This window comes from Sebastes fasciatus, chromosome 19 (assembly GCF_043250625.1).
Source record: "Sebastes fasciatus isolate fSebFas1 chromosome 19, fSebFas1.pri, whole genome shotgun sequence".
NCBI lineage: Eukaryota > Metazoa > Chordata > Actinopteri > Perciformes > Sebastidae > Sebastes > Sebastes fasciatus.
This window is the reverse complement of record NC_133813.1, coordinates 10,351,491-10,375,820: the sequence shown is the minus strand read 5'-3', so window position 1 is coordinate 10,375,820 and position 24,330 is coordinate 10,351,491. Positions and strand designations below refer to the sequence as shown.

The window sequence follows — 24,330 nt, the reverse complement described above, 5'->3', positions numbered from 1 at the left end:
ACTGAAGTGTGCAAAGCTCGTCAGCAGCCACAGAGGAGGTGAATAATGTATACATGGGCTGGTCTGTGATTGAATGTTGACAGATTACTTCACAAGCAGAGTGTGGAATTAATATTACAGCAAAGAAGTGAACACTAGTGACGAGAACTAATTTAGTTTGACGTGGCCAACGTCATCATACATTATCCAAGTTTCTACTGGAGGGAGGAAGGCAACTGTTTGTTCTAAACAACAATGACGTCTCCCACAGAGGTTAGCGTAGATGCTGCAGTAGCATCAGTTATAGCAGAACTGGAGACTATTTCTTCATTGAAAGAAGAGCAAAGAACGACACCGAAGGCTTTTCTTGATGGAAAAGATGTTTTTGCTCTTCTCCCGACTGGCTTCAGCAAGAGTTTGATTGACAGATGGTTCATCCAATCACCTGCCAAGTATTTTTTTTGAAAGTGTCTGCCCTTTTCCAAACAGTTTCCAATTTGTTCTGTGTAACAAACCATCTGGCGGGTCAGGTTACATACTCAGGTCTCTCCTGAAAAGATCTTAATCTCAGTGAGTTCAGCTGATTAAATGAAGTTTATTCTGTATGTTTCGTCTTTAATATCCTCTCAAACATCACAGTTGCACAACAGCAAATAAAGAAGAACATGGTAAATTGATGTCGTCATATACAAAAGGCTGTCTCAAACTGTTGTCTGATGATCTGATTTGGCTGATCCTCATGCTTCTCGAATCTCGATGCACAAAATGAGCGTTTAGAGGCTGAGCGTAACAGAGAGGTAACTCAGGACATGTCTGAGCGAACAGTCCAGGCTCTGTTCTGCTGCAGGGGGTTCCCTTACAGTCAGGAGTAATAGATCATAAGATCAGGTGGCTGTGTTTGACATGCCTCACACTGAGAAGCATTAGAGAGGAGACGAGGGAGGGAGATGTTGGAAAAGAGAGAAGGACTAATTGTTTGCAGCGCTTAAAGATTTAATGAAGGTTGTAAGTGTAGCATCGGATTACTCTGCTGTCCTTTTTGTACAGAGTGAAGGCTGTGACCTCTGGGGTTTGTGGAAGGTATACTAGAAATACTTTCGAGAAAAGGTTTTAGAAATATTCAGGGAAAAGAGGATCAGTGGTTTCTGGTGCATTTTTGTTCTCTGTCCTTCATGGCTTTTGTTAATGAAATTCTTTTTCTCAAAACTCCCCCAGAAAATACCTCTCTGTCTGAGCTCTGACCTCGCTGGTGAAATGAGTCTTGCAGAAAAACATGACAAAATAAAATTGTAAGTCATTCTTGTGCAGTATAATTCTGTAGGAATCTCTCCATGAATAATGCAATCACAGGATGGTCAGTCCATCAAAACTGCACCAGTACGACCTACAAATGTTTTGTTTACAATTTAACCTTAGAGGTGCTCTATATGTTATCCAGAGCATCAATATAGCAGCAGACAACTATTTGCTATGTAAAGATATAGAGGAGCGATGTCTACCTGAGCAGAGAACGAAGTCACTCTCCCTCTGTGTGTGTTGTAATTCGAGATTCTCCGTGCTTTGTTGACGTAGCAGGGCCAGTCGTTTATGCTTTTAGTGCATGTGAGCATAGGGCTGCACAATTATTGTGAAATTGCAATAAAAAAAATGTTGTCCCTAAAATCAATAAATAATCGTGATAAATTATGGTGATCTCAATATTGATCAAAATAATCGTGATAATAATTTTGGCCATAATTGTGAAGCCCTATGTGAGTGTGCCACACTGCCGCCGCTCTGCACTGCGTTCACACAGCAGGTTACAGCTGATAACGGCATCCCTACCGACTGCGCCGTCGTAAAAGCGTAGCGCCCACCCACCGGTTCACCCCCAGGTTAACACTGTTAGCTCTGTCATCACTGTTGCCTTTGTCTTCACTGTTAGGGCTGTTAACCTGTTAGCTACGAGCCGCTGCCTCAGCTGTTGCCATGTTGAGAGCCGTTGGGCGGCAATAGAAATGCTCCCAATCTCTCATTTAGCACCTTTAATATAAGTATTTTCATTACTGCCATCAGTGTGAGACGTCATGTAAATTAGATGAACTGCTGCATCCCCTTCAGTTCGAGTGGTTTGTATCATTTCTACAGACGCTTCATTTAAAGCAGTCCAGTCTTATCACACAGACACTGCTTTGGGAGTTTCCAGGCCTCATTATGCTGGAATTTATATCTGACGTCCGAGAAGCCTTTTAGTGCATGTGAGGAATGCTGATCAATTCAAGTAAATCAAACAGCCTTTTCTAATCTCATTCACATCCCTGACCCACTTCAGGATGAAATCCTAGTCGTCGTAAAGACACAGTTCTTCTCTGGTGTGTTGTGTGTCTGAGAGGTCAGGGGGTTTCCTCATTCTGCTTTGTTCTTGTAAAGTTCAGACCTTAAACAAACTGAGGCTCCTTTGTGCTTCCAGCTGTTAGCCGAAACTGGACTCTGGTGTAATCAGTGTAAATAAGGAACTGACATTATCAGCCCAGCTTCCCTGCATGCTTCCCACCAACCCCCTCAAGCTGACTCATTTTCCCATGTCCTGATGCAACGAGCTGCAAGCTCTGACTTAATGGTTTTATCCCACAGACACAGTTCGGCCTTTTTCATGGAAAAGTCAAATATTTGTTGCTAAAGTTGTTTTTCTCACTCAATGTCTAGTTCTGCTGTGAGCGCCAGCATGCAAACATCATTTCTGTAAAGAAACTCGATCATAAAATAAGTTTGCTCTTTGTTTGGAAAATCTGATGACGGAGCAAACAACCATGTTGCGTAACTGGCATATATTTTCGGGAAAGAACGCCCTGAAGGACAAAATTCCTGCACAAGGAGAGGTGGAAAAGAAACGTGTGGCATCAATGACTTCACCAGGAAGTCATTGATGCCATAGGGAGGATGCCATAGAAGCTCAGGAATCAACAAACAAAACCAAGACAATAGAAAGGTTTAACCACCAAACTAAACTTTATGTAACCATGGCTGGCAACAGTACTTGCTACAGTTGCTACTTGCTATCAGTTAAGCCAGCTCTCACTAGTGAAACTGACCTAAACATGGGTTAAACTGCCAACAAACAAATGTCTTTTGCATGTGGTAATTGACCATGGTATACTTAGGATCGGGTATTGAACCCTCAATTCTTTGGTGCCAACCAAAATGTGTTGATAGCACTGAATATCAAAGTTGTCAAGTAACAAAAAGTGGCATGAATGTCTGGTCATATTCGTAATCTTCTCTACTTATTCTTTGATCAGATTAGGGCTAGGTATCGGTACTCGATGCCTATCGACCGAAATAACCCAGTACCAAATAGTATCGAAGCTTCTCCAGTCAAACAAAACCCGTAATCGATCCTTTTTGTGCCCAGATCTAGAAAAAAAATGACTAATTGTATGGTTTTGCTCGCAGCCAATCACCGCAAATGTTCTTCAATTTAATGCAACGTGTGATTGGCCCACTACTGCAGCAGCTACAACCCATACAGCCGGGATAGCGCACGACTCTGAATACGGATTTGTCTGAGCCGGCAGCTAGCAGCTAATGGTGGAATCAGAAGGTGGGAATTACGCCCACAAAAATCTGACTCAGAACCAAAAGTCAGGTATTGTATCAGCATCAGTTTCCTCCACAGAGTCTGTTTCTCATCGTATGACATATTTGTTTGACTTTATCATCCCCTCAGGGACGTTCGGCCAGCCAAGTGCACTAAAAACAGGATATACTTGTCAGAACAATGGCACAAAACAGATAATCTCACCTTACCGAGTTATCCACATACTCATCAGTACCACACCTTCGACTCCCGCCCACATCCTCCATGATCCACCAACACCCTGTTCTAACCCACATCACAGAACCGTTTGATACAACACGGCAGCCAGATCTGGAGACGCTATAGATTACATCTTCTCTCCTGGATTTCTCTGCCCACACAGTCTAGTTCGTAAAATCTAATGAGTAGTAGCACCAGTATCATCTCCGCCTACAGACACTCTCATTGAACCGTGGAGAGGACCTGGACAGACTCCAGTGTGTTGGCAACAAATCCAGGCAGCTGCTGAGTCAGAGCATGCTCTGCTGCTGGCTTCCCTCTTACTACTGAGTGTCAGTCTCCCTCAGGCTGGGGTTTATTCTGTGGAGAGCTGCCTCCTGGCGTAGATTCCTGTGCTGGCAGAAACAAGGTGTGATCCATAGCTGCTGGTGTGTAGATGACTTGGAACCTGTCAGCTTCACAAAACCAAACAAATGCTTGTGAATTGAATTTGCGCTGCAGTATTTCAGTCTTTAAACCTCTGAGGTTTGTAAAGGACTACTTGAACTGGGCATCACAGATCACACATTTAGCATGGATCTGGAACTTTAAGGACTATTTCTTGCACCAAATTGATTTGGAAACTGATTTTAGTGGTACAATTTCGGTACCAATTATGAACCGCATTCTCTCACTGTGCCGAAAAAAGAATACTTAAAAAAAACTTGAATTACCAAATGCTACCATGAATTACTCATATTGTTATTATATTGATTTTTACATTTTTGTTCTTTTGATGTATTTGAGTGTGCCAATGCCATCTGTAAGTGTCAGAGCAGCTGGATTAATCACGCATTAATTATGCACCTTTGTATCCACCTGTTTTTATGCACATTTTTAATATTCATAGCTCATATGATTGAAAATTATTTTAAAAAGAAGAAAGAATATATTTTTGCTGTGATATAACCGCTGTGAGAAGGCAGACATCACTACGGCCGATATCTCCAACTCTGCAACTCACACTCACTCCCATGAGGTTATACTACAACTAGGCAAAAGACTGGAGCTTAAATTTAGGTTTTGGACCTCTACTGCCTTCATGGTGTCCGTGGTGAATTGTGACGACATATCATCTTTATGTCTGGATGTGCGTCTCATCAAACACATCATCACCACTCCTGGTCCATCTGGCTCCATTTGTCTGTGGAGAGGTCGGCCCATTATTCAGCCGCAGACAGCCAGTCTATCTACCAAAGCATCTCTTATGACACGACTATTCACTATTCAGCTGTGCAGCCACTCTTCCTGCTGCTGCTGCTGCTGCTGCTGCTGCTGCTGCTGCTGCTGGGGATATTAACAGATTACCCCGGTGCTGACCTTTCATGGGCTGACCTCTTCACTTTTCCACAACAGACAGCTGTAAACAATATCAGTAATGGCTCCCTTTTTCTGTCATATTTGTCTACTTGACACTTCTACCGTTGCTTCGGTGAAGTGTGATGACTCTATGACTGTGAGGGTGTGTTAATGTGAAGTATAAAGGTATTATTCTCCTTCATGAATGAGGCAGATGGCTGGGGGAGCAGATTGCAGGGTTTAGTTAATGACCACATAAATGGACGTTAGTCTGCATGGCTGAAGGGCACCGCTCTGTTCTGTGTTTGTTTGTGTTTTTTTGAGCTGCAGATTTTGGTTTCGTTTTTTTTTACCGGTGGCAGAGGTTCCTCCTTCCTCCCCCAAACTGTGCCAACAGTCATGCCGGTGTCGAGAGCCCAACCATCTGTCACTTTGAGAGTGTGCGTGTGGTTTCTGTGATGCCAGCACAGGATCCTGTGTGGGTGTGTGAGCCTGTGATTGGTCAAAAACAGTCGGAGGCACGATATTTTTTACATCAGAGCCTTTGTTTTGGGTTGTTGTTTTTTGCCCGCACTATTATACCAGAAGTCTGGTAGTAGTGACCAAATAATGTCAAGCATTGCGTATCAAAAACTGTCCTGACTTTTCTTCTAGCGCCACCAGCAAGTTCACATTTTTGGTTTTGAGTGAAACGTCTTGACAAATATTGGGTTGAATGCCATGAAATGCCCTGTTTCCACCGCAGGAACTTTCCCCCAGAGCTAGGAACCTTTTGAGGAACTCATTGTGTTTCAACCAATGACCAGGGTCTAAATTAAGTTCCGGGGACATTTTATGGGTCCTTTCACCCCCCAAAAAGGCCCTAGTCGGGAGGCTGTACTTTCTGAAAATACTGGAACTTTTGGGGTGGAGTTTGCATGGATGACTGTCGCTGATTGGTGAAACACACACACAGCGCTGCTTCTATTTGTGTATTCATGAACAATTCATAAACAAGGAAGTTCTCTAGTATCGATTTAGGACCATTTTAGGACGAGGGGAGAACATTTCTCTTTGTTTGATAACATTGAAAGTAAAGTTAGGCTCTGCTGTTGGCTTCCTGACTCATTTTAAAAAAAGGAAGTGAGAAAACGGAGAGAGAGATCGCGAGGGTGAGCGGTAACGTTAGAAGAGGGATTCATCACAGTGGTGCTGTGAATGAGAGAAAGAAAAGTTATTTTCTCATTGTTTCATGGCAGTTACGTTTTAAAGCACAAATTAATAACCATCGAATCCTCAACAGATGATTTACTGTGGAGACAGACGCTCTTAGTTTCAATTCCTCTGCTGCATTTCATTCATTACATCCAGCTTGCACTAGTAAATACTAGGCAACAGTAAATATTGTTGCCGTGAGACGTTTATGTTTGTCTAAGGTTTATTTTTTCCAACGCATTTTTTTTTTTTTTTTTAGATGAAACAGGACACACTGAACTGCAGGCTGCAGAGTGTGTTTACCGTTGTGTGAAGCTGTATGTGAAGTGAAGTGAGTTTGAAGGACTTTAACCACCATCAGGTCAAATTGTAATTTGTCCACTACTTCAATTTATGTCCAAAATGCCTGCAAAACTAATGACCTCATCCTCAGCCTCAGCTATACTTTATGTTTAGTTCTCATTAGAAAATGTTTGCACGCTAACACGCTAAAGTGAGATGGTGAACATGGTAAAAAAAAATTACACCTGCTGCTGCTAAACACGAAAGAAAAGAAAGGAAGGAGAGAAATTCAGATGTCACACTGTGGTCACTAACAAAACATTCAGAACGATACTTAGCCCTATCTGTCTGACTGTCTGTCTGCTTATCTGAATACTGAGATAACACTGAGGCTGGGCCATCTTTCTGTTTAATCCTTTGGCTTCTGTCACAGTTTTGTGTGTGTGTGTGTGTGTGTGTGTGTGTGTGTGTGTGCGTGTGTGTGCGCATTATCAGAGAGATTTCATTTCCTCACAGACAGATCAACAGAGAGACAAGAGGGACAGAGAGAGAGGAGGGGTGATACAGAGAGAGAGAGACAGACTTGCAGTGCTGTTCCTGCTGCTCACTTCAGTTCTTTTCCTTGTCGGTGGACTGATGTCATAGAACATATCCAGCACCAATGTGAACTTTTGAAGGCTTCTGTGTAGACAAAAACGGATGTTATCTTCTTGATCTTTGAATCAAGTTTGAGAAGACGATAACATCATTTCCTGCACCCTAAGCAGCAGCAGCACAGGAGATCATGTTACTTAACTTTACCAGTTATCTTGTGTTAACCTCATTCACTGGCATAAAAAAATATCTCCAAATGTATTTACTTCACATTAAAAGCCATGCTGACTCCCCATGGCTGGTGGATTTTATGTCAAAGAGCAATAACAACCAAATATGTTGTATGTCATATTTTTGTTTATTCCCAAATCAGTTTTTTAGACATTTTGGCAGGCGGACTTAAACAGGCAGGAAATACTGGATTCAGGTTCAGCTGTCCCTGTGCGGCTTTTTGCCTTCATTCATGCATTCTTCTGTATTTTCCAGTGGGCAACCTTTGGGGTCTGAGAAGTGAAGACAATGCGGAAGTGCCTTAAACTTGCATTCTTTCTAATATCAAGCAGGAGGCCACTCTGGTTGCAAAATAAAGTCAGATTGTATAGAAGTCTATGGAGAAAATTATCCTAATGCTCATTTTTACCTCAGTAAACATTGTAAACATGAGTTTATGGTCTCAATCGCTAGTTTCAAGTCTTCTTCAATACAGCATGATGTTCATTTAGTAAATGATGGTCCCATTTAGAGTCAAATAGACCATAAAGAAGGGTATGCTTTAGGGCGTGGCTACCTTGTGATTGACAGGTCGTTACCACGGCGCTGTCCGGTCTGGGAGTTGTCTGTGTTTTTGTCTTAGACCTTTCACTGTGTGTTTTCAGTTCATGAAAGTTAATTATAACCTTTTCGGTTGCCTGAAAATATCTTATTCAGCATTCGGTTGAAAAAACGAACATTGCGATGGCCAAAATGCCAAACTTTAGGCATCAAAACAGCAGTCCACAAACCAATGGGTGACGTCACGGTGACTACGTCCACTTCTCATTTACAGTCTATGGTATTATCAGTAATCTTGATATGACCTCAGCTTTATTGAACCTGTTGCATCATCACAAGCATCATCACTCCAGTAAAACGCAGGTTAGCAGCATGACTCGGCAGGTGACGACCAATCAGTTCAGTTTCACAACAGCTCACTCATAAAGTTCCTCCTCTCTTCCATCTGTTGACAGAAACACCATTCACAGCCTGCTGTGATTATTAATCACCACAGCAGAATGCACATGAGCGGGCCCATAATGATTAAGTGAGCCGTCCCTCTTTGCGAGTCATTCTCATGCTAATCAGTGTATGTTGTGCTGGAGTGGTCTGTATTTTTCACACTGTGGAGCCCGAACTGACTGCGTTTACATGAGACAACTGTTCTCTTTCCAAATAAAATTAATATGAATGATGAATCTCATGGAAGTGTTATCGCTTAGGAAAAACTACCAGTTAACATGCAAAGAACCAGGCAGTAGATTGACTCATTTCCTCTCCTCTTTCCACAGCCATCAAGGTGTACTGTCAGGGCTTATGTGGGATCTCCAACAAAGTGAACGACGCCTCATGGATGCTGGAGGAGCAGTACTTCAACAGCACGTTGTCTGTTGCCGACAAAGGTGATGACAATAAAAGCTAAAAGATGATTTTTTAGCTTTTTCTGCTGGTTGCACTCATCTAAACACACGGGTACATGAATGGTGACCTTAAAGGAATGGTTTGGGTGTTTTTAAGTGGGGTTGTATGAGGTACTTATCTATAGTCAGTGTATTACCTACAGTAATAGGAGTTACCGCATGGAACCAAAGCAATGCACTGCTGTGGACGGGAGCAGCAGCAAAACCTATTTTAGCCACATCAAAAAATCAATATCAGTTTAAGTGTACCCTATATTATTATATATTTAGAATATTTTCAGCAGTTTAACTTGCCGTGAGACAGCTATATAGTCTGTTTCCGACGGGGAACTGAATCTGTTATATGCTCTCGCTAAAGCAGCCAGATTCCATTGAAAAAAGCAGTAATTTTACCTCACAGAACACGGTCGGTTAGTTTGTATGTGTTATTGTGGGACTTTGGGTTGTTCGGATTCACACAGACCAGCAACTCCCGTGTTCTGCGAGGTAAAATTACTGTTTTTTTCAATGGAGTCTTGTGGAGTCTTTGTCAAGAGCATAGATGGATACAACAGCTTCAGTTCCCCGTCAGAAAGGACTGAATTTCTCTACATGTTTTGTCCATTTGATGCATACAGCAGACACTTCTCTAACGTTACAGGCAGTTGTTAATCTTCATTCATATTTGTGCAGTGCACACATCCTATACATAACACAAACGGTTTCATCCGGCTCCCCTGAGAGCACTGAAATGTCAGAAACTCCCTGTCATAACAACGCTGTGTGACGTGATTGAAGCCTCCCGTCTTTCGCCTCATTTGGTTTATGGTAAATCTGCTGTAACAGGCTTAATCTCACAAAGACAGCAGCAAGTTTTTTTGCGGCCGTGTAGTGAGGAGTTAAAGCCTCAATCAGTCAGAGTAGCAATCCCCTGCAGTCATGTATCCAGCCGGCCTCTCTGCATGCTGCCTCTCTGAGGTGAGATGTGGTCGGCAGTGTCTGATCAGAAGGTTGGAAATGCTCCCCAGAGGACAGTGTCTGGGTACCATCCTGCCCTGCTGCACTGACGCCCTGCTCACCCGCGGAAATGAGAGCTTACAGGACCTTTTGTTGTGAGCGTCATCTTCAATCTTTTGTCTTTGTTGCCGATACCGCCCACAGCCAGAAGGTGAAATGTGCCATGCATGCATGAAATGTGTTGTAAATGCAAATCACACTGTGGGACTTAATGGCAGTCATTCAAGCATGTAATCCATGCTGGTTAAAACACCAAGAAGCGGTTCAATGTTTAACCCAGGACTGTGCTTCAACATGTGGTATACACCAGACCAGTCTATATATATATACGTACTATACTACTGGAAAGTGCTTTTACTCAAGAACTGTACTTGTACTTGTAAGTAGAATGTTGAAGTGCTTTTTTCCCATTGTATGCTACTTTATACTTCTACACTCCACTACATTTCAGATAGACCATTTATGACAGCTATACTTTCTAGTTAAGTTTCATACTATAAATGTACATACAACATATGAGGCATTATTATAGATTAAACTACCCAACTACATATAAAGTACTTCAAATTACTTTGACCAGATGTGTCATTAAAATATTGCTTGTTGTTAATAATAATCAAATAATATAATATGCGGTATATCAAATATACTGATCACACAGATCCAACACTGGTACACAGAATAAATGGGATAAAAGTAGCACATAAACAAATCTTCACAGAGATTGTCTCATTTTTCTACAAACTAAAAATGTATACTATAAAAACACTATAATCACTATATATAAAAAATATATTATAATCACATTAAAATGTATTAACATAGCTTTAAACCTGTAATACCCACCTGACACTTTGGGGCAGCAGACACAGGTTGTGAACACAACATAGGGGTGTTTCAAAACCTGAGTAGATGGAAACAAAACTACATGCATGGCTAGACACTTCGGTGAAACTGAGAAAGTGTTTATTTTTGTGATTTGAACAATTTGCCCCTTTAATTTCAGATCTGACTTGTGAAAAAACTAAAAGGTGTTGGTTAATTCCACTTGTTTAGAGTGTAACACTGCTTCGTGTCAACATAGTACTGTTATCTAGAAGAATTCAAAATGTTAGTGTAAGTTAGTGAGCTGCCCCATTTCAAGATAAACGCGCATGGTGTTACACCTGTTGAAATAAGATACTGAAGCGGAAACTGAAGATATTTTTGCATTATGAAATAATATATACATTATAGTGTATTATAATATTTCTTATTCCAGTATCTAGTTCACAACTGAGGTTCTCCCTCTTTTCTGTTCCATCTTACATTCTTATTATGAACCCAGGTGATTTGAGTGTGTCATTATTACAACAATGTAAATTATTGTACCGTTTGACGTGATTTTACCCCAGTTCAGTACATCCGTTACTGTAGATCTAATGTCAAAAAGGGAAGTGAAATGAAGGCCTAAGAGCTGGCTCAGATGACTCAGACTGAGCCAACAAACAGGCACAAACATGAACACACCCGCCACCTCACACAGTAACATGCAAACCCGTTGGCATACCACTTGATGAGCTTTGGTCTGAATAGTGTATGGTTATAGGTCTTGTGTAACTATTTAGAAAAGAAAAACCTTTACATGATCTGTAGGTTGCCACATTGTCAGTATAAATATTGTAAATTTATGGCAACTAAAATGTAAAAAAAATATTTATGGGACACTTTTACTGAATTATGAGTGTAAGAAAACATAACAGCTGTATCAAACCTCGACACTATCCATTGGTACCAACCATGTCATACTAGCTTGTCACGAAGGAGGCTAAGTAACGCTCTGAACTTATGCTAAATTCTGGCAAGGAAAAACTGGCATGGCCATTTTCAAAGGGGTCCCTTGACCTCTGACCTCAAAATATGTGAATGAAAATGGGTTCTCTGGGTACCCACAAGTCTCCTCTTTACAGATATGCCCACTTTATGATAATCACATGCAGTTTGGTGTTGCCTGTTGGGCTTGAGTTCACCAACTTATGATTCAAGCATATTGTTTATGCTAAATGCAGTACCTCTGTTGTACCTCTGTACCAATATTTTTCATTGTTTCGTATTGTTAATTTATATCCAATAATAATACATTTTGAACAGATAAAAAATGTGCGATTAATCGCGATTAACTATGAACAATCATGCAATTAATCTCAATTAAATGTTTTAATCGACCGACAGCCCTATAATAAATATGAGGGAAAAAAAATATACCACATATGCAGTATCTTTGAAGCATGAGAAAAACTCATTCCACCTCTCAGTACACACATGCGCACACGGCGTCTTCTGTAAAACACCAGGCACACCACACTCTAAACGGAGGAGGACATAAATAATTCATTACACACCCTCCCTCTCTATCTCTGCCAGTTTTCCATATCCCATTCTCTTCCGAAAATGGGCTGCTCTGCCCCCAAGGTCTGAGCAGCAGAGGGAGAGCGAGACAGGAAGGGTGACAGGAGACCACCACACACACACACACACACACACACACACACACACACACACACACACACACACACACACACACACATTTTTACACAAAGCAAGCGACGCTCGCTTTGGCTGACTGATAATGTGGTATGCCACAGATGCTTGGCGGTTGGAGGAGTGAAGACCAGTGATGTCAGCGTCCGTTCTTCATCCTGTCAATGTTCTCAGTTAATGACCTTCAGGAAATAAGGATCTCCCTCCCACTGCTGCAGCTTGGTTGTGGTCACAGTAGCATTTCTTGTGTTTTTATATTCAACATTATCCGTTGATGGTACGTCACACGTCTCTGCACAGACGGTATTTTGTTGCAACAGTGTTTTCTTTCACTTTAATAAATGAGAACAGACTTTCAAAAGCACTATCAGATGAAAGGTCTTATATAATGTCACCTTATTAGATTAGTATGTTATATTTAGACAACACAAGGTAAAAATAAACTAAGGAAAGAAAGTGTATAGAAGTTTCTTTTACACAAATCAAACGCTCATTTAAGATTTCTATCATCAGTCTTTCTGGAAAAAGGACGATTCGTTTGTTGGCATTTAAAGAACGTTATACATCATTGTAACTGTTGGTTTATTCCTTATCCGTTTTTGTGGTTGGCATTTAACCTGGGAAGGTGTAGGGCTTGTGGGAAAAGGTGTTTCTTAAAGGTCATTAGAAAGAATGCATGTTTAAGGCACTTCAGCATTGGCTTCACTTTTCAGACGCTGAGGTTGCCCACTGGTAATGATATAGTCCTCCTCTAGTCATTAGTGCTGTAAGTACAATGGGTTTGAATTGTCTATGATTGTTAATAGGTTAAATGGATCCTCAAATTGCATTAGTACACTGAGGTTAAGAATCTCTAACAGCTTGATCTAATTTACCCCTCTTTTAATTGTTTCCCTTCATCCTGTTTTTCTGCCTGTACTCGTGTTAGCTAGGCTCTCTGCAGTCGGATATATAAAGACGCTGCACCTGCACAGCGCTGCTTTAGAGCACGACTGCTTCCTCAGGCAATAAACATGATGCAAATGAACACACTCAGCCCGAGCACTTCCTCTCCGTAAACTGAGACTAACGGAAAAAAGTTGTGTCCGTCCCTAATGAGGTGAGACATGTTGCTGTCTGGAAGAATTTAATTGGGCTGTCAGCTCATCTAGGGAATTAATAACCCGACTCTCTCAAGGTGCGCTCAGTGTGATAGGAATGGAAAGGCCCTTATTGGTGCCTTATGCTCTTCTTATCAATTTAACTGTGCTTGTGAAGTATGAAACATGTTCTTCACAGTTAATGCAACACAAATTCTTATTCAGAGAAAATGCACTGCTTGTTTTATTCCAAAACACCTCTTCATACTTCAGAGCACTTCCTGTTGAGATCCTCAGAATGACACATTTGCTTCTGAAAACACAGCTTCAGTTCACCCCGTGTTGTCTGATAACATCAGTAATACAAAGTTTGCCGCCTTTCATTGTTGCATTTCAGCAAGTTGTTTTTTTTCTCCTGCATTGCTGCCACATTTTTTGTGTTTCTAGTGTTCATGTCGCTGTTTTTCTCTGCTTGAGATTCTGAAGACCTTTTGTTTATGCCAACATCTTTAAAGAATAAGGCTGGTGATAGACTACGTTTTTCTTATTGTTAACAAATGAAATCTTATGAAAAGACTAGAATTACCGCCTCGCGGTTGTACGCCTCCACCAACCAGTCAAATAGCAGTTTATATCCATGTTTGTCCAAAATGTCATCATTTTATCCTGTTAGACATGTGTGTGAAATTGTCATAATTAGCATATGAATTCTTGAGTTATGGCCAAAAATGTGTTTTCTGAGGTCCCAGTGACCTTTGACCTTTGATAACCAAAATCAATTCAGGTCAGCCTTGAATCCAAGAGGACGTTTATGCTGATTTTGAAGAAATTAGCTCAAGATGTTCCTGAGATATCACAAGAATGAGACGGACATGAGATCACAGTGACCTTGACCTTTGGCCACCAAAATCGAATCAGTTCATCCTTGAGTCCAGATGGACATTTGTGCCAAATTTGAAGAAATTAGAGATATCGCGTTCACAAGAGTGGACCTCAAACTGATGCTACTAAGTATTTGTGCGTGCGTGTATATCCAAAGCCTGATATGTCTTCTTCCTCTGTGCCACAGAGCTCCATTGTTGTCCAAAAACTATTAAAAACACATTAGTGAGCCACACTGTTGCACTGAGTGACATGTTCCTTCATTACCATGAACACACACACTGTAACTCAATCCCACATACACCGTCAGGCTGTCATAAATACTTACTCAATCACTGAATGTGTATTATTCCGCAGCTGAAAATAGTCCCTAACAAATGCATTATTTACCTCTGTTTGAGTAACATTTGCTAAAACCTACATTGACCAGCTGTTTTAGGAAATTATTTAGCCTTTTTTTTTCTTGCTTCCGCATCAACAATCATCATGTTTTCGGGTTGTCCATCCGTCCGTCCGACCCATTCTCGCGAACGCGATATCTCAGGAACGCCTGGAGGGATTCGCGATCTCGCGGATGAACTGATTCGATTTTGGTGGTCAAAGGTCAAAGTCACTGTGACTCAAATTTTCATAAACATAATTGTGACAATCTTCAGGATAAAATGATGAAGTGATGACATTTCGGACAGACATGGATGCAAACTGCAACTTGACTGGTTGGCGGAGACATTCAACCCCGAGGTGGTGATTCTAGTTTAAAAATGAAACTATATATCTGTGACCAGTTTCTAAAGATTTCTGTCTTCAGTAGGAACCAATGTGCTTGGGCCACAGACGGAGAAGACAGCATTTTTTGACAATAAGAGAAATATAGAATAAAACCGGGCTCCTCCTTTAATCTACAGGAGCAGACTTTGCCCAATGATGCTGACCCGTAGGTGTTGTAACAGAGCACAAGAATGCACTCAGTCTTGGGTCGATCACTGCTGGCCCCACTGTGCTTGTAAATCATTGATTAACTTTGCTGAGAAATGCTGCAACTTTGCCAGCTACACGTGTTATCGCTTCCTCTGACCCTGACTGATTGGTTTCAGTTGCTAGTTTTGTTCACTACAAAAGACATCTCGGCTCAGCTGTCTTTGAACAACAAAAGCCTGTGTGTGTCAGAAACTCCATCCCACTGGGAAGTAGGTGAACACCACAGGACATCGAATGTTTACTAGAGGATATGGGAAGTCGAAATAAATGTCATTTGCATTTTTTTTTTCTATCTGAACTGATAAAACTTCTTCTTTTACAGGAACCCTGGTTGCAGGCGAACACAGTTTCCCCTTCCAGTTTCTCATTCCAGGTGAGTGTGAGATTAACCCCCAATGACACATTTAACCTCATTCCTCCACGCCTTCAGTTCCCGTAATAGTTTTTTTCCGGGTCCAGATGATGTCAGTGATAGGAGCTTGCAGGTGTGATAACATCTGATAACATGGGTGTTTTTCTAGTGTGTGTGCTTATAAAGTGCTCAGCCCTAAGAACCTTTGTCTACCACACAAAACAGACACACAGATCTGCGATACCGTTGGTGTGTGAAGGGTCAATACATAGTTAGATTGGGAAAGAGCATGGCACTTGTTCTCAAACACTTCTAAGTCGATTTTTCCTAAAGGCTGACAAAAAATTTCAACACCGCGATCATGCAAATACCACAAAGATGAGGTGATCATGCTCGGCACCTGTGAGGGCACACATGCACAGTGCAGCGTCTGTCTGATATCTTACAATCTCTCAGGCGTGGGTTGAAGCTCAGGGGGGGTTGGGTTATTTTTAGTTCCCTCTCCTGTTGTGCAGTCACTGTTTAATTGGTCTTCATGCCCCCACGCTTCGCCCTCCCCTCCTCTCGGGCCCTCAGACTTGAGAGCATCAGCACAGGGCATGTAACTATCATGTAGTGATAAGTGGCTCATTGGAGAGTCGAGTGCCTCCTACTGCCCCCTGCTGGTACAGCAAACAGACTGATTTGCTCTGTATTTAAAATGGACTTACAGCAACTGAAGTCTTGAAGGTAGAATGAGCCAACCTGACTTTAAACTAGGGCTGTCAATCAATTAAAATATTTAATCGCGATTAGCCGCATGATTGTCCGTAGTTAATCGGGATTGATCGCAACTTGATCACACATTTTTTATCTGTTCAAAATGTACCTTAAACGGAGATTCGTCAAGTATTTAATACTCTTATCAACATGGGAGTGGACAAATATGCTAGCTTTATGCAAATGCATGTATATATTTAGTATTTGAAATCAATTAACAACACAAAACAATGACAAATATTGTCCAGAAACCCTCACAGGTACTGCAATGAAAAATATGCTCAAATCATAACATGGCAAACTGCAGCCCAACAGGCAACAACAGCTGTCAGTGTGTCAGTGTGCTGACTTGACTATGACTTGCCCCAAACTGCATGTGATTATCATAAAGTGGGCATCGTCTGTAAAGGGGAGACTCATGGGTACCCATAGAACCCATTTACATTCACATATCTTGAGGTCAGAGGTCAAGGGACCCCTTTGAAAATGGCCATGCCAGTTTTTCCTCGCCAAAATTTAGCTCAAGTTTGGAGCGTTATTTAGCGTCCTTCGTGGTTGGTACCAATGGATTCCTTAGGTTTTCTAGTTTCATACGATACCAGTATCTTCACTTTAGCTTTAAAACTGAGCCAGCTATAAATGCGTTAAAGAGATTAGTGCCGTTAAAACTAATTTGCGTTAATGCGTTAATGCGTTAATGCGTTATTAGCGCGTCAACTTTGACAGCCCTAGTTTAACGACAAAAAGTAGCACCTTTCACATCAGTAACATTCGCTCAGTTGTCAGTTTATTAGGATCCCCTAGCTAAAAGGAATGCAGTCTAATACAACAGCCCATCATGAAATCCTCCCTTCATAAAGAAAAGCTTTAAAATGAACAAATATTATGAACATTGTCTGGAAAAGGGAGATCAGTAGTCGGAATAATGATGGACATTTGGTTCACAGAGTTGTTGGTCATCGTGCTGGTGTCCATAAGTATGTAGAAGGAGTCTTGGGTAATCTCAGTATATTTTTTTTTAACAAAGCTGGACAGGGATGGACTAAAAGAGAATTTCGGCAGACAAGCCCAGCTCATTAATCTGGAGTCGAGGCATCAGGTGGTGCTTTGGCCTGATCATCTCTCACTGAGGGAACAAAGAAATTCAAAGAGAGGAGGAAGGCGTAGGCTGAGATAAGCTCAGTACAAGGACACTTAGAGGGATAAATAGGGTCGGATGAGATGGTGGATGGCCTCATTCCACAGGGACATGAGATACAAGTTATGGACGAGAAGAGAGGAGAACAAAAGACATGAAAAAGCGATACACTTTAATACAGTGCTATAACCTTTTATCCATTGTAGATTAGCATGTAAGAATCCTTGTTTTCATACAAATAAACAGAACGGAATAACCAGCGAGCAGCCGATGATAGCCTTGAAATTCCCAAATATCCTCCTATCTCACTGATGATTTCTGAAATTAAACTGTCAACTGTGATACATTTCAAAACGTCAACACTGAGCTGGGAGGAAGGTGTTGGCCTCTATACTCAAATCAGGGAGCATGCTGTCAGACCAAGTGTGTGTGAATGCAATGTGTGCTGCTTCCTCCGACGAGCCAGACCTATTGAAATCAAAATCAAAAGAGTTCCCTCCAAACAGGATTGCTTCTCACAAGCAATTTATTTCTCTGCTCGGCAGGTAAAACCTTCTCCGCGAGATCTCTTCACCTCTGAAGTCGAGATCTAAATTCAGATTTTTAATTTTAGCGGAACTACATTTGTGAAACTTAAGCGCTTTGAAACTTTGAAAAAAGGTTACTTTGACAGCCTCGGTTGTCAAGTAACTATATTGATTTTCTAATTTGCAGGTTAAAGGTAAAAACTGGGCTATATTTGGATGAAGACTGAAAGATTACAGACTACATTTCAATTTAACTGATACATATTGAAGTATATATTCATTGAAATGCTCTTGAAATGATGCGTGTATGTTACTCGGACTTTATCATTCAACTTGTGTTTTTCATCAGATAATGATAAGATAAAATCTCATGTGAATTAGTTTGACTAAAATGACAAAATTATTGGTTTTAGCTAGACTAGATTGACTGAAATGTTCAATATAATCTGATGACTTAAAAAGGATAACTAAACCTAGACAAAATTTAAAAAGAAATAGCTGACAGAAGATTTTGACTAAAAGGTTTTGTCGACTAAACTTGCCTATAACGTTTTGAGTTGTCGTCGACTAAATCTAGACAAACTATGAAGGATAAAAATGACTAAAATGTGACTAAAACTAATAAGCATTTTTGTCTAAAGAGTAAGACTAAGACTAAATCTAATAGCTGTCAAAATTAACATGGCATGGGATCACCCAAGTCATTAGGATTCATCTTCTTGGGACCACGAAAGACTTTCACTTTTAACACCAATGTGGCCCAGTTTTAACGTAGGTGTCGAAATCTTTTTTGACCTGCAGATCAACAAGTGCTCCCTAGGTTCCTTGCTTGTACAAGTCCAACCTGAAAAGGAAATGTTAGGGGGGCTGCCAGTTGAAATGAAGTTAGCAACTTGAAGTACAACAGCAGCTCAAAGAGTCAGAGGAAGGTCTGAGCTCAAAGGAACAAGGAAGGCTTCGCAGTCCTCGACCACTTTAAGCAGCCACGAGCAGCTCAGTCTGGTGTGTCTCCAGGGAAAGTCAGTCTGTCCTCTGTCAGTCCATCCACAGCTCTGTTCTTGCTACCAAGCTGTCTGCAACAAAACAACAACAACCCACATCTTTGGTTAATTCTTATTGACAGCAGCAGCAGCAGACTTGTTCCTCCAGCAGCTGCCTGCCTCGCTGACATTAACATCTAAATGAGGAAAAAAGAGAAACACTTAGAATAATGAGAGTGGCTCAGCTTTTATTTTGACACATACATTTAATCATCTTTTTGTACATCCTGTTTTGGAATTTCTGTGCAGATTGTTTGTACAGATCACAATGCCACAAGAGTTTTTTTTAATCTGATACGTATTTCTTTCCTTTCCTCTGGCTCTGAACATCAGTCTCCCTCCGTCTGTCTGGCTGGCTGCTTTCTCGCCAAGTAGTTATTTTTATCTCGCTCCTTCCCTCCAGCCTTTTCCCTCCCTGTTTCCTGCTCTTCACTGCCCTTTCCTCAAGTCACAAGAACAATCAGTGTCCTTTTTTCCATTCAGGACGAAAGCGCAGGAATCAGTCTGAAAGGCTCCTTACATCTTGTGACAGCACTGATAGAAGCCTGCATGGATAAGGACACAGATTTCAGCTCCGTCCTCCCCCCTACTAATAACAATATAAAAGACAATCACTTTAAATTGATCTAGTTTTTTCAGGCATTGCATCATTTCCACCTTTTATCAATTAGTTTAATTCTTTTTTCAACCTAACAAATATACATTGAGTACTTGACCTTTTAACTGGAATTTCTTTTCCTTACAATATCATTTGTCTCAATAAAAAAAACTATATTTTTCTGATACTTATGCACATGAAAAGCTGTAACAACATCTGTCTAAAGCCCCTTTATGACCATAGGAACTTTCCCCCGGAACTAGGAACCTTTTGAGGAACTCATTGCATTCAACCGCAGGGACCAGGGTCTGAATTAAGTTCTGGGGACATTTTATCCCATAAAAAGGCCCTGGTCGGGGGTAGAACATTCTGTAAGTACCGGACCTTTTGGGGTGGAGTTTGCAGGTATGACAGTCGCTGATTGGTTAAACACACACACAGCGCCGCTGCTTCAACTCGTGTACCGCGTCATTCATAAACAAGGAAGTACTCTAGTATCGATTTAGGACCATTTTAGGACGAGGGGAGAGCATTTCTCTTTGTTTGATAACATTAAAGTTAAGTTAGGCTTTGCTGAAGGCTTCGGTTACATTCTAAAGCACAAATAAATAACCATCAAACACTCAATAGGTGATTTACTGTGGAGACGGACGCTCTTAGTTTCATTTTCCTCTACTGCATTTCACTCATTACATCCAATGTGCATCAGTAAAGGTAGGTAGGCAGGTACACTGAACTACAGGCTGCAGAGTGTGTTTACCGCTGTGACCACCAGCAGCCCTCATCACATGACATGTTGCTTTTTCCTATGCCAGCTGACTAATTTGCCTTATCTTTACAGGTATTTAGATAGCTATGAAAAGGCAAACAACAATGGGCTGAAGGAACCTTTTAGTTCCTTGAAAAGTAATTCCCGGAACTAAAATTACCAGGAACTACCAGCTTATGATGGTCGTGTTTGACAACAATTTAATTCTAAGCAGCATTTTATGGGTTATCGAAGATGCAAAAATGCGCCCCAAAATATCAGAAACTGTTCTCAGTGTTAAAGTAACGTCTGTAATCCTCTCTTCAGTTGCTACACCGACTTCCTTCGAGGGGCCCTATGGGAAGATTATTTACCGCGTGAGGGCGGCCATTGACACGCCCCGCTTCTCTAAGGACTACAAAGCCCTGAGGCCCTTCTACCTGCTCAACCTGCTCAACCTCAATGAGGTGCCTGACATTGAAGTAAGTGTTTGCTGCACAAATTCCTCTACTTTATTAATAATCTCTATGCTCATTTTATTCCAAATGTAAATGTTGCTGTTCTGTTCTTTGATACAAAGTTTAGAATATAATGTACAGACTGAAGGAGAAGAGGGGACTTTGAAACGCTGTAATGTATCTCTTTATTTGATCAGCGTTTGTCTTGGTCGGGTCTTATTTGATTTCATGGTAGAACAGGATCTAATTAATTTTCTCCTCTACCCCCCTGCTTTACTTCCTTATCATTTACTCTCTTCCCGTCATGACTGTCAGAGTTTCCTGATACTCTGGAACTAAACAGGAATAGATTATCAGCTAATGAGGCTTTTTAACCTTTTCCACTCCACCCTTCTTTATATTAGACCCATTTTTGTCTTTTTTAAGGGGGTAACGGGGGTCTTTAGGGGGAGATAGCAGGTCAACAGTATATGTGACATAGAAGTGGTGTACATCATCTGAAAGCTGGGAACCTGAAGATTAATTTGAGATGCAGCTCAGCGCTGTGTCAAGTTTTTCTAGTCATAAATCAGAAATGAAAAATGATGATTAATTTATTATTTAAAATAAATTCAAAAAGTGTATCAGGGCTTAGAACATTATGATCAAAGTATATGATGGTCATTCCCATGCTCTGTTACTGTATGTCTCATATGTTCTTGCAGCAATTTTGGGGTTGATACCATTTATTACACAGATTTGGTGTTAAATTACCACTCGAAAATTGATAAAAATAACAATTATCCCGCTAGCATGACATGGTTGGTACCAATGGATTCTTTTAGGTGTTCACTCTAGCTCTCAGCCTGCTACAGCCTCTGGAAAAAGTAAAGTCGGCCGAGGGCGCCGGCACCCTCAAGGAGTGGAAGAGGTTAATTACTAACAACGCAGGAACAAACATTTATCCTGTGACTCTGTCCTCCGCAGCATCCGAGTTATGCTGTGACCACTAAGAAGTTCAGCTACCTCCTGGTGAAGACGGGGACCCTGATGCTGAAAGCTCGCAGTGACCTGAGGGGCTACATCCCGGGGCAGGTCATCAAGTTAGCCGCTGAGATCCACAACAAGTCTGGGAAGGACACGGGATGTGTGCTGGCCAGTCTCATACAGGTAGATAATTGAATATAGTCAGTAATAATTATGTTTTTTACCAACACACCTTTTGGTCTTTATTGTTTCTTCAGGTGTTGATTACAGAACAGGTGCACTGAGTAGAAAAAAGTAAAGAAAATAGATCATAAAATGCATGAAGAAAAATGAGAATGTGTGTCTTCATAGTCTTTGCTATCCCAAATACCATTATCATGAGCACAGCCAGTGTGCACTGCCCCCCAGAAATTCCCATTTTAAGGATGTATTATAAATCTCTGCTGGGACTCTGAAGCTTCAAAACAAAGCCATTCACAGAACTAATCCTTCCATGTGGGAGCACATAAAATCTCTCTGTACCTCAAGATAAGAGTAATAGATGTGATCCATTTCAAAGGAGTGTTTTTCCCTTCCGATAAGCTAGAGGTGGGGGAAGTGGTTTGAAGTCACCATCACATCTTTTTGTGTCTGCGTACGACTTTTTCCCACCAGAAAGTGACCTATAAGACCAAGCGGCCTGTGTTCGACCTGCGGACCATCGCAGAGGTCGAGGGAGCCGGAGTGAAGGCAGGAAAACATGCAGAGTGGAGAGAGCAGATCATCGTCCCTCCTCTTCCTCAGTCAGCGCTGGCCGGCTGCAGCCTCATAGACATCGACTATTTCATTCAGGTCAGTATGTGTGTGTGTGTTATTAATAATATTATTAGATATACGTGATAAAATAAATGATCAAACTGCAAAGTAATTGCATTCCAAATAAAATGTTTTGCTTGTCACACAGGAGAAGTTTCAGTTGACAAATCATACACACTGCACCTTTAACTATTTTGCAGTATGAGGTTAAATTCTAATTGAGGCCTGTCCTCTCTTCATAAATCATGTTTGTGTTACAGGTGTCACTAAAATCTCCAGACGCAGTCGTCACTCTGCCTATGTACATTGGGAACATCGCTGTGAACTTGACTCCGTCGAGGACCATGCCCTCCAGTCCGGACCACATCGCGGCCTGCGCTGCAGGCGTGATGCCCAGTGCCCCGCCGGCGGAGTTGGATCCAGAGGAGGGGCTGTGTGCGGGCGGCGTGGCCAGTGAGGAGATTCCCACCAAGAGTCACTCTCAGCAGGATCCCTCAGGTCAGCCGGTCACCATGTCTCCCAGCGCCTTCAGCCACGCGCCCGGTGCAGCCCTTCCTCCCAGCCACAGACGGCCCGACACGTCCGCTCCCCTCTTCTGTGTGTCCACCGGGGCCACCATACCTTTCTTCACCGAGGGAAACGTGACTCCTGTCCCCACTTCCTGCTCTCTCATCCTCCCTCCAGAGTACAGCAGCTGGGACTACCCTCATGGTGAGTTCTTCACACTGGCACACAGACAAACGCATGCACAGATGCATACAGGGACACAAAACCAGTTTGGTATAATGGCCGATTAAATATTCATAAGAGTCTGTCATCCCTATCACAGTCGATGCTTTGAAATATCCTTTTTATGTTTTCACCACAGTCAATTCAAGTACTGACTTGTCTGAAGTTCAGTCTCTAAAACCAGATAAACCCTGGCAAGTGTTGAGCCGAGAATCGACTTGCAGAGAACGCAAATATTATGAGGCAAAAAAAGCTTTTTTCCGAAACAAGGTCAATTATTCTGATCTTTCGCACTGCGAATAAAGGCATCAACCAATCACGTTGTGCGGGTTGAGTTGCACCTATATCTATAAAACAACAACACAGAGGCTCCATGGTCTGAAGCAAGGCGGCAAACTTTATTACTACTTAATTTTGAGATTTTGGTCGCCTATAAATGTATTATTCAGCATTCGGTTGTACTTAGCTCCATCCTCTCGTGTCAGTTCTTGTTGCAAAAAAACAAGATCGCGACGGCAAAAATGCCAAACTTGAGGCTTCAAAAGTCCACAAACGCGACGGTGAATACGCCCACTTCAGTCTATGCCCATGCTACGTTCTTCAATCAAGTTTTATGAAAAACAGACCAGTAGTTTTTCCGTAATGCTGCTGACAAATAGACAAACAACGTAAACATAGGCTCCTTGTCGGAGGTAATGATGGCTGTCATGGCTTACTGGGGCACTTGAATAGAACAGATCCATTGTTCGTGTTATTAGTAACACGTGATTTTCCTACCATGACAAGTCAAAATGTCTGCTGTGGAAAAGGCCTGTACTCTTTGTTTTATCTTGGTTATGCACTGTTCAAAATGCACTGTTCAGTACAGTTGTATATTCTATTTTATTACAGAATATGGCCCTAAAACTC

The 24,330-nt window shown here is 41.5% G+C and overlaps 1 protein-coding gene across 1 annotated transcript in view; it reads left to right on the top strand.

The window, feature by feature from the left end:
• Window positions 1–24,330, top strand: part of arrdc1b (arrestin domain containing 1b) — a 41,358-nt gene that overhangs the window by 13,323 nt on the left and 3,705 nt on the right. The window contains exons 2-7 of the mRNA XM_074616765.1: window positions 8,728–8,838; window positions 15,634–15,684; window positions 20,801–20,955; window positions 21,898–22,080; window positions 22,552–22,728; window positions 22,953–23,403. Coding sequence (XP_074472866.1) covers window positions 8,728–8,838; window positions 15,634–15,684; window positions 20,801–20,955; window positions 21,898–22,080; window positions 22,552–22,728; window positions 22,953–23,403 — 1,128 coding nt within the window. The remainder of the gene's footprint in view (window positions 1–8,727; window positions 8,839–15,633; window positions 15,685–20,800; window positions 20,956–21,897; window positions 22,081–22,551; window positions 22,729–22,952; window positions 23,404–24,330) is intronic.